This window comes from Oncorhynchus kisutch, linkage group LG11 (assembly GCF_002021735.2).
Source record: "Oncorhynchus kisutch isolate 150728-3 linkage group LG11, Okis_V2, whole genome shotgun sequence".
NCBI lineage: Eukaryota > Metazoa > Chordata > Actinopteri > Salmoniformes > Salmonidae > Oncorhynchus > Oncorhynchus kisutch.
The window spans coordinates 36,344,824-36,360,815 of record NC_034184.2 but is presented as its reverse complement, the minus strand read 5'-3'; the positions used below and the strand labels follow the sequence as shown (position 1 = coordinate 36,360,815).

At 41.2% G+C, this 15,992-nt stretch overlaps 1 protein-coding gene across 2 annotated transcripts in view; it reads left to right on the top strand.

The window, feature by feature from the left end:
• Positions 1-4,943: 4,943 nt before the first annotated feature.
• LOC109899723 (phosphatidylinositol 3,4,5-trisphosphate 3-phosphatase and dual-specificity protein phosphatase PTEN) overlaps positions 4,944-15,992 on the top strand; it is a 31,171-nt gene continuing 20,122 nt past the window's right edge. For both annotated transcript variants that reach the window (XM_020495191.2, XM_031835697.1), the window contains exon 1: positions 4,944-5,907. In XM_020495191.2, coding sequence (XP_020350780.1) covers positions 5,829-5,907 — 79 coding nt within the window. In that variant the 5' untranslated portion in view covers positions 4,944-5,828. The remainder of the gene's footprint in view (positions 5,908-15,992) is intronic.

Below are 15,992 nucleotides of genomic sequence, written 5' to 3'. Positions count from 1 at the left end.
AACTATGAAATAACACATATACATTAATGTAGTAACCAAAAGATGTTTTAAACAAATCAAAATACATTTTAAATTGTAGATTATTCAAAGTAGCCACCCTTTGCCTTGACAGCTTTGCACACTCTTGGCATTCTCTCAACCAGTTTCATGAGGTAGTCAACTGGAATGCATTTAAATTAACAGGCAAATCCAGGGTGGCCCTAAAGATTAATCGCAACAGTAGAGGATAGACAAGCATAATCCACTGAGAAACCTTTGACTGGACATAATGTCCATTTTTTTGGTACTGCAGGCCCATTCTATAAGATGATTTCCAGTTAGCATTATAGGTGGATCAGATTGTTTCATCTGCTATGTCCCAGGTAACTCCATTTAGATCTGATAACTGTACCGTCAGTATTTTGTAGGACTTCCAACAGGGGAACTGCACATCAAAATGTATATATCATGTCCAGTCCAAGGGAGAACTATAGTCTACCACAGCACATCCTCCAGCCAAGCTGTCAGCAATGATTGGGTTTCTTGTTGAAATCCTATATATTGTGTCACACCCTGATCTGTGTCATCCGTCCTTGTGATTGTCTCCACCCATCCAGGTGTCGCTTATTTCCCCCAGTGTATTTATCGCTGTGTTTCTTGTCTCTCTGTGCCAGTTCATCTTGTCTGTTTCAAGTCAATCAGCGTGTTTTTCCTGTGCTCCTGCTTTTGCTATTCTCTCGTTTTCTAGTCCTCAAGGTTTTAACCATTGCCTGTTTTCTGGACTCTGTACCCGCCTGCCTGCCCTGACCTCGAGCCTACCTGAGTACCTCCTGGACTCTGATCTGGTTTTGACCTTTTGCCTGTCCGTGACTATTCTCCTGCCTACCCCTTTTGAAACTAATAAATATCAAACACTCAAACCATCTGCCTCCCGTGTCTGCATCTGGGTCTGGCCCTGAGCCCTTTTACCATGCAGTACTGCAGGGTTTTGTTCACAAGCCAGAAGGATTTGGAATATGTGACGACCCTCTCGCTCTGTCTGCCGAATTCTTTGTCTTTGCTCTTGTTTTCCTTAATAGAATGTCGGTGGGCGGAGCTGGGAGGGTCGTCAGCGAAATGGGACACACCTGGGCTCGGGTGTGTCCCGGGATAAATACACCTTTTCCCCATTCATTGAGGAGACTCTCTCCATGCAGACACACTGTCAGATTTTGGTTGTGGCATTTTTGTGTCCGTTTTGTTTGTCTGCGTTGGCACCTTTCAACACCCCTCAATATCACATCTACTGTATGCACGCAACCACTCACATATACTACTGATTACTGACTACACACACCATTGTTAATTGTATTTAAGTTGCTTCAGTTAATAAATATATTTTTGTTATTCCTTTTCTCCACATTGTGTCCCTTTTTGTTACGGAATTCGAGGCGGTTCGTGACAAATGTTCCACAATGGTTTTTGATAACCGGTGGTTGATCAGGATGGTTGATCAGCTACAGTTTCAGTTTTAAGGGTGTAACACCAAAATGCATTCAAATTTGGGAAATTATGGTTTACAAGTTGCAACAGGGATAAAGCATCTAGCACAGAATCAGAGAAAATGCCAAATTGCCTTCTAAGCAGGCCCTTTAATCCTAACCTGAAAACACTGCTGTTCTATCATCAACAAATGGTTATAGTGTCACGCCCTGGTCGAAGTATTTTGTGTTTATCTTCATTTATTTGGTCAGGCCAGGGTGTGGCATGGGTTTTTGTATGTGGTGTGTATGTATTGGGATTGTAGCTTAGTGGGGTGTTCTAGTTAAGTCTATGGCTGTCTGAAGTGGTTCTCAATCAGAGGCAGGTGTTTATCGTTGTCTCTGATTGGGAACCATATTTAGGCAGCCATATTCTTTGAGTGTGTCGTGGGTGATTGTCCTTAGTGTCCTTGTTCCTGTGTTAGTTTACACTAGTATAGGCTGTTTCGGTTTTCGTTACGTTCTTTGTTTTGTAGTGTTTATAATTGATTCGTGTTTTACGTTTGTTCATTAAACATGGATCGCAATCTGCACGCTGCATTTTGGTCCGACTCTCCTTCACACCTAGAAAACCGTTACAAATAGAAACTTAGAGGAAATACAAATAAGGTAGTGACCTTCATCACCCGCTACAAAGTTATAAACATCAGCTGTTACATAGTTATAAAACTGTAATAAAGGAATGACAGAAATCAAAGGATCATTGTTTCTCAATCACATCAAACAGTAGTATTCAAATCAAACAGTAGGCCTAAACTTATCAACTAAAAATAGTGCTAACATATCGTTTTCCCCTTTCCATGGGAAAGCACATGTTGGTGTCTACCTGCTCCTACTCACACCAGACACCTACTCACACCGGGCTCACAAATGGTTCACAGTATATGATCAATGCAATACAACAGTGAAAATAATCTGAACTCAAATACAGAAAACCAAGTGCGTGATGCACCCCATAAATCTTAGGGGGCACAAAATACATAAGGATAGCTAGGGGGTGGCCTGGAGAGGGGCCTAGGTAAGATCATTTTTTCATTTTCCAAACACCTGAAACAGCTTTTTCCTGCAATCTATAGCTTTAATCAATATGCTTAATTATATGCCAAAATGTATATTTTTCTGCATATCTAAGCATACCTCTTGAGCTGTCTGTATCCTCCTGATTGGTGGTTCTTATTTTAAAGGAACTAAATATGGTACTTTGCATCTCTGCTAAAATCTGGGTAAAGGATTGAATGGAATATGAGTCTTATTCAGTACATCTTGTTATTGTTTGCTTTTCTAGTTTACAAAACCTGCCAGCAGGTATGCCAGCTAAAATAGTTAGACAAGCTAGCTACTCTAACTTGATTCACAGCCTGAAATGGCTTATTGGTAGCTAGTTATGAGGTTGGGAGATCGGGAACCTGTCTGGGTTAGCCAAAGCCAACTTCATAACATTGCTAGGTGGCTAGCAGTATTAGAGAGAAACAACAACACAAACATTAAAAAGGACAAATATGAGGGGGCATGACGCCGCTGCAGAAAATAATGAACACAATTATTTTCCACTTGCCTACCACCTGAGATTGACTCATTTCATTTCCAAAGTGATGTGGCCTTTCCAAGTGATGTGGCCTAATTGCTACAGTCAAATACAGTTGTGATAACATTTATTCCCACATACACATATTACAGATTTCTTCTCAAAGTGTGAATCATTGTTCCTTTGCCACATTTCTGGTGGCCAAACATATATCCAAAAATACACACGGCCATAGATAACCTCATTTCACTTCCAGGTTCCAAATCCTCACCTCTGCCATCTGCTTCTCTTTAACATACAGAAGAATAAGAAACCAGATGTGAAGTGCATTGAGTGTCATGAGAAAAAGCATGATTTACATTTAATAGGACTTCATAGGTTTAATTTAAAACATGTGTAGTTTATTCTAACAGAACACATTCACTGTGCCTTACTCAAAAGTATGTTTATTTATTTATTTTATTTAACCTTTATTTAACCAGGTAGGCTAGTTGAGAACAAGTTCTCATTTGCAACTGCGACCTGGCCAAGATAAAGCAAAGCAGTGTGACACAGGCAACAGTTACACATGGAGTAAACAATAAACAAGCCAATAACACAAACAAGTCAATGACACAGTAGAAAAAATAAACTCTATATACAGTGTGTGCAAAAGGCATGAGGAGGTAGGCAATAAATAGGCCATAGGAGTGAATAATTACAATTTAGTAGATTAACACTGGAGTGATAAATGAGCAGATGATGTGCAAGTAGAGATACTGGTGTGAAAAAGAGCAGAAAAGTAAATAAAATAAAAACAGCATGGGGATGAGGTAGGTAGATTGGGTGGGCTATTTACAGATGGACTATGTACAACTGCAGTGATCAGTTAGCTGCTCAGATAGTTGATGTTTATAGTAGGTGAGGGAAATAAGTCTCCAACTTCAGTGATTTTTGCAATTCGTTCCAGTCACTGGCAGCAGAGAACTGGAAGGAAAGGCAGCCAAATGAGGTGATGGCTTTTGGGATGATCAGTGAGATATACCTGCTGGAACGTGTGCTACGGGTGGGTGTTGTTATCGTGACCAGTGAACTGAGATAAGGCGGAGCTTTACCTAGCATAGACTTATAGATGACCTGGAGCCAGTGGGTCTGGCGACGAATATGTAGCAAGGGCCAGCCGCCTACAACATACAGGTCGCAGTGGTGGGTGTCTATGTCCAAAAAGGAAAACGGGATAAAATGTGTATTGTAATGTCTTGTCAATGGCTATGTGGGTAAAACTTATGCAAAGTATGTCTGGGTCAAAGTTATCACCTCAGAAGAGGAGACATTTCAATTCAAGGGCACCGTTTCTTCTGACACCACCAAAATCTGAACCAAACCATGTCTAAAAAAGTATAAACATCAAATATAAGTCATCATCATCCCCATTGTAAACATCAGGTGAACAGTTTGTTCCATTTGATCCAGTCAAATTGAGACACTGGTGAGTGACAATATGTTGTTTTGAAAAAATTAAAATTGCACTGTAGGCCTATCGTTCTTGTCCTGACACTCCCATGAGACTGGGTGGAAGCGGAGGACGTTTCCCCTCAAGTCTTCGCCATCAGAACAGTTTTTCTACCTATCAGTTGGCCTTTCATCCTAAACTTCAGGCAGGGAGAGTTGGTCTAAGCCTTTGAATTGAGCAGATAATATGTTTGCCGTTATTTGTATCTAGGAATACAACTGATAGACACCCCTACTTCCACACCCCACTCTAGTCACACACACACACAAACAGAGATATCCCCCCTGTCAATTCAAGGACTCAATTGGCCCACATGGATAAATGCAATAAGGTACACTAGAAGCGAAAAAATGACATGTTGGAAACGTTCATAATTACAAAAACACGTGATCACTTTGACAGAGGAGACTTGCATGAGCTCAGATGTGTCCTTCCGCTGCCAACAAAAGAACTAGCTAGCCGACTACAAAAAAACGGCAATCGGAAAAACGTACACTGTAAATCTTCTGCAATGAAACAGCTTTTCTAAGAATTCACATGTATTTATTTCTAGATCTATATATTTGCTGCGGTAGGATATATATATTTTAAACCTCTACATATATATATTTTTCCTCCGTTGGAAGCCATGATGGAAGCGTGAGAGAAACGCAAAAAGAAGATGCTTCCCGGGACATATGTCAAACGAGTCTGTGCAAATATTTGGTCTTTGTATAGCCATTATACATTGGAGCCTGACACTTTTTCGCGTGTATTTTGGCAATCCATCGGCGAAGATGTTGATTCGCTAGGAGGTTTTTGGATTTTTTAAAAAGTGGCTAGCTAAGTCTGAGTGGATACGGTAACTAATTACTGCTGGGCTTTCCAAGGGCCGGTAGTCTTCAAATTCGAGCGAGCGCCGGAGAGTTATCTCCTCGCTGGTCTGTCAATCACGGCGGCTTCGGTAGATCAAGAGATTCGGACCGTCTTATGCCTTACGGTTAGGCGGGAGGATTATTGTATGTATTTTTCAAGGGAGAGTTGCAAGACAAATTCCAGTTTTGGGAAAGTTTGGCCTGCGCAGAAGAGCAGAGCAAGGCCCGTCTCTATGATCCAGAGAAAAAGCCATTCTAGCTAGCTAACGCGTTAATCCTACTCACGACGACGACCACAGCTGGCTTGTCTCACTGCGAGGAAGGAGCTGCAAAATCAAAAAAGCAAAGGGCGATCGAGAGGCAAAGCCATTGCAAACCGAAGCAACGGCAGCTAGCTAACTTTTCATAATTTGAAACCCACAGACTCCTGTCACTAGCCAGCAAGCTAGTTAGCTACAATGGCTGCGATAATAAAAGAAATGGTCAGCCGGAACAAAAGGAGATACCAGGAGGATGGGTTCGACTTGGACTTAACGTGTATCCTTTTCTTAAATAACTAACGTTGTCATACAGTAAACTAGCTAACTAGCCACGTTAGTACACCTACTGTTGTCAATGGAATATCGTTTATTGCTAACTAACGTTAAGGTAGCTAGCTGGCTAATGTTTGCTAATTTATTGATACGACAGAATATAAAGCATGTTTGAAAGGTGGTGTGGAGCTGTCAAATGTCACGAGGTTAAGTTACTACACATCTGTATAGGGTTAATGTTCCCACACAGCCATATCCCCATGTTACAGCACTTGTTTACATTAGACAGACGGACATGGCTAGCTAAATTAAAAAAGGAGGCCGCCTAGGCTAAGTTAGCTATGTAGTGTGCAAGAAACTGGGAAGGAAGTGTATTTCCTCAACTGGAGGCACACGTAGTGTATGGATCTGTGCAACACTTTAGCAGCGATGATTATTGATGAATCTAAACGTTGGAAGAGTGTCGGAATTGTAGTTCACATGGAGCCAACCGTGGGCGAATGCAACCGCTGAAAACCCTACATACAGAGAAGGGTTTAAGAGCTTGGTTCCGATTAGCAGCCAGTCAATATTACATAACTTTATTGGTTACAAATAGTCCATCTCTAGACATGACTACTTTTCCATTAGGTAGCTACTGTAGCTTGGTAAAGTAAAACGTGGTTTCTTATTTGACAGTGCAGGGAAGATGGTTGGCTGCGTTATTAATTTGACAGTGCAGGGAAGATGTTTGGCTGCGTTATTAATGTTTTCTTATCTAGTTATGAGGCATCAAACTAACTAGTGAACCTAGCTATTGATCAGCTAACCAATAACACATAGAGTCTGCATTTACACAGGCAGCCCAATTTTGATATTTTGCCCAATTATGAGCAATGGGTCAGAATTTGGCTAGTGTGTAAATGCAGCCTGACAGTTCTGGCACTATGGCCCAGAGGCCAATTTTATCATGGATTTAATTATTTGGCATGTTGGGAAGCAATCAATTGAATGTTTAAGACCATGCAATGCACCTTTCAAATGTCCTGCTATCCTGATTGAAAGATACAAAATATGGTCTCATGAATTGGTCAATCTTGCGCCATGTGCTGCTAGCTGTCAAATGTGATCTAAATTAGCATAGTGGTAATTTATCTGGCATCCTTGGTTAAAAAATATTTGAAGAACACTAGCGAATTCCAAAAGGGCCTCAATGCAGTTCTTTATGCAAATGTTATAATTGAGAAGATCTTAACCCAACCCCCTCTAAAAGACACGCCTACATATACAGGTTGTGGGGGGGGGTTAAGTGTCTTGCTCAAGGGCACAACGGTAGGCAATGGCATCTAGGATTTGATACTAGCAAACCTCCGGTTGCAAGCTCACTTCACTAAATATTTTTCCAGTCGGACCCAGAATCCAATAGGCAACATCCCGGATGCTGGCTCTCCTCTCCAACCGCTAAGCTACCTGCCGCCCCACATTAACACTAATAATTTCTAGAGCTTAACTTCAGAACACGCGCATATATACTGTCAAGTGAAGTTTGTGATCTAGACCTATATCCATTTTGTTAACCCATAGGATGGTAGTCCCTTGCAGCACATCTCAAACCTGGCCAACCTGGCCCTGATATTGAAGACCAGTTCAAGCGAGTGCACTGAACGGGCGTGTGCTTGGAATCAGCTCGGTATGTTAAAATACCTTGGCAGAGGAAAATGCTGGAGCAACAACGGAAGACTATCTTACAAGCTGACATCAAAGGTCAAGTTGTGACGTCTTCTACCTGGCAGTTTTTCAAAATGTATATTTGAATGTGTTTTGACACTTGAGTTCATGTTGGAAATCAGGGGAGACAGGCAAATGGGGGCGAGACGGTGGGAAGGGTGGACACGGATTGAACCCTGATCAAACGGCTGAAGTATTGCATTCATTTCCTAGTTTTCTCTGTTGACATGGATAATGTGCAGAATGTTTATTTGGAGAATGGTGATGCCTTTCAGAACAATTTACGCTGAACAAAAGTATAAAAACAACATGTGAAGTGTTAGATGTTTCATGAGCTGAAATAAAAGATCCCAGAAATGTTCCATATGCACAAAAGGCTTCTCTAAAATGTTGTGCACAAATTTGTTTACATCTGTTAGTGAGCATTTCTCCTTTGCCAAGATAATCCACCCACCTGACAGGTGTGGCATATCAAGAAGCTAATTAAACAGCATGATCATTATATAGGTGCACCTTGTCCTGGGGACAATAAAAGGCCACTAAAATGTGCGGTTGTCACACAACTCAATGCCACAGATGTCTCAAGTTTTGAGGGAGTGTGCAATTGCCATGCCGGCTGAAGGAATGTCCACCAGAGCTGTTGCCAGAGAATGTTCATTTCTCTACCATAGTCGTTTTAGAGAATTTGGCGGTGTGTCCAACCGGTCTCACAACAACAGACCAGGTGTATGGCGTGTATTTGCTGATATCAATGTTGTGATCTGGTATGGGCAGGCATAAGCTACAGACAATGAACCGATTGCATTTTATTGATGGCAAAATGAATGCACAGAGATACTGTGACGAAGTCCTGAGGCCAATTGCCATGCCATTCATATGTCGCCGTCACCTTATGTTTCAGCATGGTAATGCATGGCTCTGTCGCAAGGATCTGTATAGAATTCCTGGAAGCTGAAAATGTCCCAGTTCTTCCATAGCATATTTACCAGACATGTCACCCATTGAGCAAGTTTGGGATGCTCTGGATGAACATGTACAACAATGTGTTCCTGTTCCCACCATTATCCAGCAACTTCGCACAGTCATTGAAGAGGAGTGGGACAACATTCCACCGGCCACAATCAACAGCATGATGAACTCTATGCAAAGGAGATGTGTTGTGCTGCATGAGGCAAATGGCTGTCACACCAGACACAGACTTGTTTTCTGATCTATCCCCTACTTTTTTTTAAAGGTATCTGTGACCAACAGATGCATATCTGTATTCCTAGTCACATGAAATCCATGAATTAGGGCCTAATGAAAAATATTTAATTTGACTGATTTCCTTATGAACTGTAACTCAGTAAAATCTTTGAGATTGTTTCATGTTGCGTTTGATATTTTTGTTCAGTATAGTTCAGAGGCTAATGGCAGTCCCTACAGGATTTCAGTGTCTCTTTTTGATATTTGCGGGTAAAAATGCTTGATATTTCTGTACCAATTCAGACATTTTCAATAGCAATTTGGGACGATTGTGTCCATTTTGTCACGTGCTGATGGGGGAGGGCAGTTTGGCTTGACTGAACCATTAATTTTATGCAGTAAAAGTTCATTGGTTAAAGGCCCTCTTTTTGTAATGCTACGATCAGACAGTTTTATGCGGTAATATTGCAGTGATTACTGTTGTATGCCATAGTAGTAATGATGCACCGATATGACATTTTTGGCCAATAGCCATATCCAATATTTTCCTTGCCAAAAAAACCAATACCGTTAACTGATAATGAAAATTTTTGTGTCCTTTTAAGCATTCTAGTACAGTTAAATAGTTAACACACACACATGAAAACATTGGTTTAAGGCACTGCATCACAGTGCAAGAGGCGTCACTACAGTCCCTGGTTCGAATCCATGCTGTATCACATTCGGCCGTGATTGGGAGTCCCATAGGGCATCGCACAATTGGCCCAGCGTCATCCGGGTTTGGCTAGGGTAGGTCGTCTTTGTAAATAAGAATTTAGTGACACCCAGAGAACATTAGCATCATAGCTCTTATTGTGCGGCTGTGAATCAACTGTGAATTGAGCCACATTTATTGTCAACCTATGTGTATTGAACACTATTCCAGAGGAAAAACAATACTGCATGGATGTTTTGGAGTCTGATAACTGAGGAGGACGTTGGGAAAAAATATATTGAATATTGAGTATATTGTTACCCAATTTCGTTGATCCCCAATCCTTAGGTAAAGCTGTACAGTGCACTATGAATGTCAATACACACAATAGGCTGACTGAGGAGGTGATTTCACACAGTCACAGTCCCGCGATAATAGCTACAATGCTAATATTTGCCAAAACTCTTCACAGTTCTGTGGGCTGATACCCCATTTCGTTGCTTCACATTCCAACCCTGTTTTATATTGTCTCGTCTAAATATGGCATGGTTCCACCAATTTGTAACCTTCTGGATCACTTTCAAAGAGGTACTTTTATTTTGAAGGCAAACTGAAAATTTGACTTGTGCCTAATCCTTATAGCTTCACAACACATAACCCGGTCAGGTCGAACCTCACTAGCCAGATGAAGCTAGCTGGCATGCTTATAACGTTAGCTTTGGGCAACAGGGTTAAGTAGCTGGCTAGCTATTAATTTTCATTAACTGAAGTTCAATTTCAGTAGGTGAACAACAATTGGCTACCTAGCTAATACTTACTCACAAGGATTCCTAAATCATTGCTAAGAATAGTGAAAATGAGTGCAGTTTCTACTGGTCATTGTTTTCAGGCTGGTTGTATTGGTGCTAGCTAAAGCTAGCTAGCTACCCCAGAAGTTGCTGTCGAACAAGTAATGCTTTATTACCCAAGCGGTATTGTAAACACATCGTTTGTGGCTGGTGTTTGCTTGTTTGCAGACTTTTTTGTACAGCTTTGACAGTGGTACTGATAGTAGTGGTGGCACTTGGCTTGCACGTGCAAATTCAGAACACACAACATTCTATAATAGAACTGTGTTATTTGACGTGTCAAATTTTAAGCTTATTTAACAAAGTGTTAGAGACCCAAAAGGCGTTACATAGTATGTCGTGAATCTAATAGCAGTGACACTATTACTGTGTAATTCCGGTAGGGCAACATCTGAAAAATAGCGCGCTTGGTAGTGTGTACCTGTGCTCGACTAGTCATGAAAGCCAACATCGCCCACGGCAGAGAACGATTGATTGTCAAGGGCAATGCATTCCATTATCTTGCCGTTAATGGATTTCGCTTTTGAGTTGTCTTGCGGAAATGTTCTTAATCTTTCAAATACCTGCTCGACTTGACTGCTTGATCCACACAGCAGGCGTTGTGGGCTAGGTTAGGAATGCTGTGTTGCACGTGTAGCGCAAACTTTTACATTGCGTCATTACATCATGTACCTACGTTACATAGGTATGCACATCAGCTTTGACGTCGGTTTTTCACATCAGGCCGATACCGATGTTGGCATTTTTTGCTAATATCTTCCGATTCCGATATGTTCACCAACTATATCGTTTATCCCTAGATAATAGTGCAGGGATTGTTCAAATTCCAAGCCGTCATAAATATGCAGAGCTTTTTTGATTAAAAATAAATAAAGGGACTGTACACACCTTATCTATTGTGTGGTAGGTGTTTAGCCTAATGAACTGGCTATACATGTGACGGTTTACTGAGGAATTTGTTCAGTTAACCTACTTGTGTGACTGAGCCAATGTTCCCATAGTCTGTGTTGGGGTAGGCTATATAGTATAAAAATGTAAAGAGACCATGTTGCTGTAACGTTTTATCGGTTTTGGCATGTTGTCTTAAAGCAATATAGGCGTTTTGCAGTTATGTAATGCAGTATAAGAGTTCTGGGAACAATCCTTAAAGCACCAGTGATATTGTATCAGCAATGCTGCCTGTGAGGGCTCTTCTCTAACCCACCACCTTTCCATTTTCCATAGCACCCCTTTCTTTCCTGCATTCTCTTCTCTTACCCACCCTAACACTTCCCATATCATTTGCTCTCTTTCCCGCTCCTCTCGTTATCTATTTTCCACGTTTTCCCCAGCTACTCTCACTCTTTTTCTGGTGCTCCCAGCTGTGGAGTTGGCTAGAATAGGGCCCTATAAAATTCAACAATATTCAATATGTATTGTAGGTAATTAACTACATGTATTGAACTTATTAGAAAATGTATGAATTTGCTTTTATCATAAGACATTAACAATATGCATCAGTGATTTGTATTTTCCTGCAAAGTTTTTAAACTGCACAGAACGTGTGCGCATGTCTACACTTTGTGTAGCAGTTAACGATGATGCTAATGATATCGGTGTTCTGGTAAACATGCAAAGGCTTTCCAAAAAACTTTCTCAATTAAATGTCGCCTGGCAGAATGATATCATGATGTTTTGCATCAATCCAGTGTACATTTGTTTTGAAAATTCTGCAGTCACATGAGTACTACAGAAACAACGCATGTGCAGCTGCAGAACGCAGCTGCAGAACGCCATGCCCCCTTGCTCCCTGGCATGTAACTACCCTGGGAGCTTTTTAAACACTTAGTCAGAGTGCAATGATTTTGCCCGTAGGACCCGAGACGTAGGTTGTAACCCCGGACATTATTTCCGGGGTGTGAAAAGGAAGGCCCAAAAAATTGTTAGACTTAGGTGGCTAGAGTCTAACAGAATGGCTACACAGACTGAGATGATCCTTGTATGTTATTTACATTTTTGGCCTGTCTCTAGGCTCACTCACAGGACTCTACACACTTCAACACACACAATATGCACACATATTGATACTGACTCTCACATACACATATTTAGCAGATGTTAGTGAAATGCTTGTGTTCCTAGCTCCAACAGTGCAGTAGTATCTAACAATTCACAACAATACACTCATCCAGAAGGTGAGGTCAGTGCAGGTGCATCAAAGCTGGGACCGATGGATTGAAAAACAGCATTCTATCTCAAGGCCATCAGACTGTTAAACAGCCATCACTGAGTGGCTGAGTGGCTTCTGACAACATACTGACTCAAATCTCTAGCCACTTTAATAATTAAAGATTGGATGTAATACATGTATCACTGGTCACAGTATATCTCATATGTATAAACTGTACTCTATACCATCTACTGCGTCTTGCCTATGCCCGCATGGCCATCGCTCATCCATATATTTCTATGTATATATTCTTATTCATTCCTTTACACTTGTGTGTATAAGGTAGTTGTTGTAAAATTGTTAGATTACTTGCTGTATATTACTGCACGGTCGGAACTAGAAGCAAAAGCATTTCGCTACACTCGCATTAACATTTGCTAACCATGTGTATGTGACCAATAAAATTGGATTTGATTTGACATCTGAAAGTAAAATAATGGAATTACGAAATATATACATATTAGATAGAGCAATGTTGGAGTGGTGTTGACTAAAATACAGTAGAATAGAATACAGTGTATAGAGATGAGAGCTAAAGCAGTATGTAAACATTATTAAACTGTATGTATATAGGGTAGCAGCTTCTAAGGTGCAGGGTTGCGTAACCGGGTGGAAGCCGGCTAGTGATGGCTATTTAACAGTCTGATGGCCTTGAGATCTTAACAGTTTTCAGTCTCTCGGTTCCAGCTTTGATGCACCTGTACTGACCTCGCCTTCTGGACGAAAGCAGGGTGAACAGCACGTGGCTCGGGTGATTAATGTCCTTTGATCCTTCTGGCCTTCCTGTGATATTGGGTGCTGTAGGTGTCCTGGAGGGCAGGTAGTTTGCCCCTGGTGATGTGTTGGTCAGACCACACCACAATCTGGAGAACCCTTCAGATGCGGGTCGGTGCAGTTGCCATAGCAGGCAGTGATACAGCCCGACAGGATGCTCTCAATTGTTCATCTGAAAAAGGGTCTTAGGGGCCAAGCCACATTTCTGCAGCCTCCTGAGGTTGAAGAGGCACTGTTGCGCCTTCTTCACCACACTGTCTGTACATTGTTTTTATTCGGCCATATTCCCTGTCACTTTACCATTGTTAAATGCAGTAGTTCACGCTCTCAGTGTTGCGCGAATGCTTCTATCTACGGTTTCTAGTTTGGGTTGGTTTTAATAGTCACAGTGGGTACAACATCTCCTATACACTTTCTGATGAACTCAGTCACCGTATCCATGTATTTGTCTTTGGTATTCTCAGAGGCTACCCAGAAAATATTCCCAGTCCGTGTGATCAAAACAATCTTGAAAAAATGTATTCCAATTGGTCAGATCAGCGTTGAATAGACCTTATCATGGGTACTTCCTGTTTCTGGCTATAGGAAGGGAGGAGCAAAATGGAGTCGTGATCAGATTTTCCGACGGTAGGACGGGGGAGGCCCTGGAAGGCATTTCGAAAAGTTGAGTAGCAGTCTTCCAAAGTTTTTCCAGCGCGAGTACTACAGTCAATATGTTGGTAGAGCTTCGGTAGCGTGTTCCTCAAATTTGCTTTGTTAAAATCCCCAGATACAATAAATGCAGCCTCAGGATATGTGGTTTCCAGTTTGCATAAAAGTCCAGTGTAGTTCTTTGAGGGCCATCGTGGAATCGGTTAGAGGGGGAATATACACGGCTGTGACTAACCAAATATTATTTTCTTGGGAGGTGAACAAAAGAACTTGAGTTTCTGTATGTTATCACAATCACACCATGAGTAGTTAATCATGAAACATACACCTCCGCCTTTCTTCTTCCCTGAGAGTTCTTTATTCCTGTCAGCGCAATGTACTGAGAACACAGCTGGCTATATGGACGGGGACAGTATATCCCAAGAGAGACATGCTTCCTTAAAACAGAGAATGTTACTATCACTGATGTCTCTAGAAGGAGATCCTCACCTTGAGCTCATCTACTTTATTATCCAGAGACTGAACATTAGCGAGTAATATACTCAGAAGTGGTGGATGGTGTGCACGCCTCCTGAGTCGGACTAGAAGTCCACTCCGAATACATCTTCTCTGCTGGCGGTTTTGGAGCAGCCTTTTGAATAGTTAAAATTCGCTGTGGGGTACCAACAAAGGATCCAATTAGGGAAAGCCGTATTCCTAGTCGCAATGCTGGTGAGTTACTGCCGCTATGATATCCAAATGCTATTTCCGGCTGTATGCAATAACACCAAAACAATTCTGGACTAATAATGTAAGAAATAACACACACACAAAAAAATAACTACAAAGCTGTTGCCGCCATCTTGCAGGGATACTGGAGTAACTCATACAATCACCATTTACGCAGCTGCTTTTCTTTTTATTATATATCCTGATGCCTAGTTACCTTACCCCTATACATATCTACCTCATACTACACCAGTATCACTGCAAATTGTAAATATGGTATTGGAACCGACCTTGTATATAGCGTCTTACTTTCTCGTGTTCTCATTTTTGTTTATGTGGTTTTTGTTCTACCTTCCGTTGATTTTAGTGCTAAATTGAAATAGATTACTGAATTGTTGGGTTTGAGGCATGAAAACCCCAATTTGGCCCAGTTAAATTTGATCTTGTGTTAATAACATTTACAGATCCTGCCATAGTATTGTTGGTGTGCATGCACTATGCAGAAATGAGATACAGTTTAAGTGAGTGAAATTGTCACCTTTCGCACCAGAGCTGTCAGTGGTGTGCGTCAAATCTTTAAGACAAGTTTTAAAATAATTTGCGCTCAAAGAAGTTCTGCTAGAAACGAAGGCGACAGGGTGTCCAATTAGAACTGTTCAGCTTTCTATTTCTGACACCGTAACACAGGAAATGTACTAAAAGGGTGCCCTTTTGTCGTCAGTGGTTAAAGTGAAAAATCCCACCGCTTATGTTGCATGCAGGCTTCAGGATGTCAGTTACAGGCAGGAGTTAATATGTGCGATTCAAAAATTGATGGACATATAATTGATGGAAATTGATGGACATACAGTGCCTTGCGAAAGTATTCGGCCCCCTTGAACTTTGCGACCTTTTGCCACATTTCAGGCTTAAAACATAAAGATATAATACTGTATTTTTTTGTGAAGAATCAACAACAAGTGGGACACAATCATGAAGTGGAACGACATTTATTGAATATTTCAAACTTTTTTAACAAATCAAAAACAGAAAAATTGGGCGTGCAAAATTATTCAGCCCCTTTACTTTCAGTGCAGCAAACTCTCTCCAGAAGTTCAGTGAGGATCTCTGAATGATCCAATGTTGACCTAAATGACTAATGATGATAAATACAATCCACCTGTGTGTAATCAAGTCTCCGTATAAATGCACCTGCACTGTGATAGTCTCAGAGGTCCGTTAAAAGCGCAGAGAGCCTCATGAAGAACAAGGAACACACCAGGCAGGTCCGAGATACTGTTGTGAAGAAGTTTAAAGCCGGATTTGGATACAAA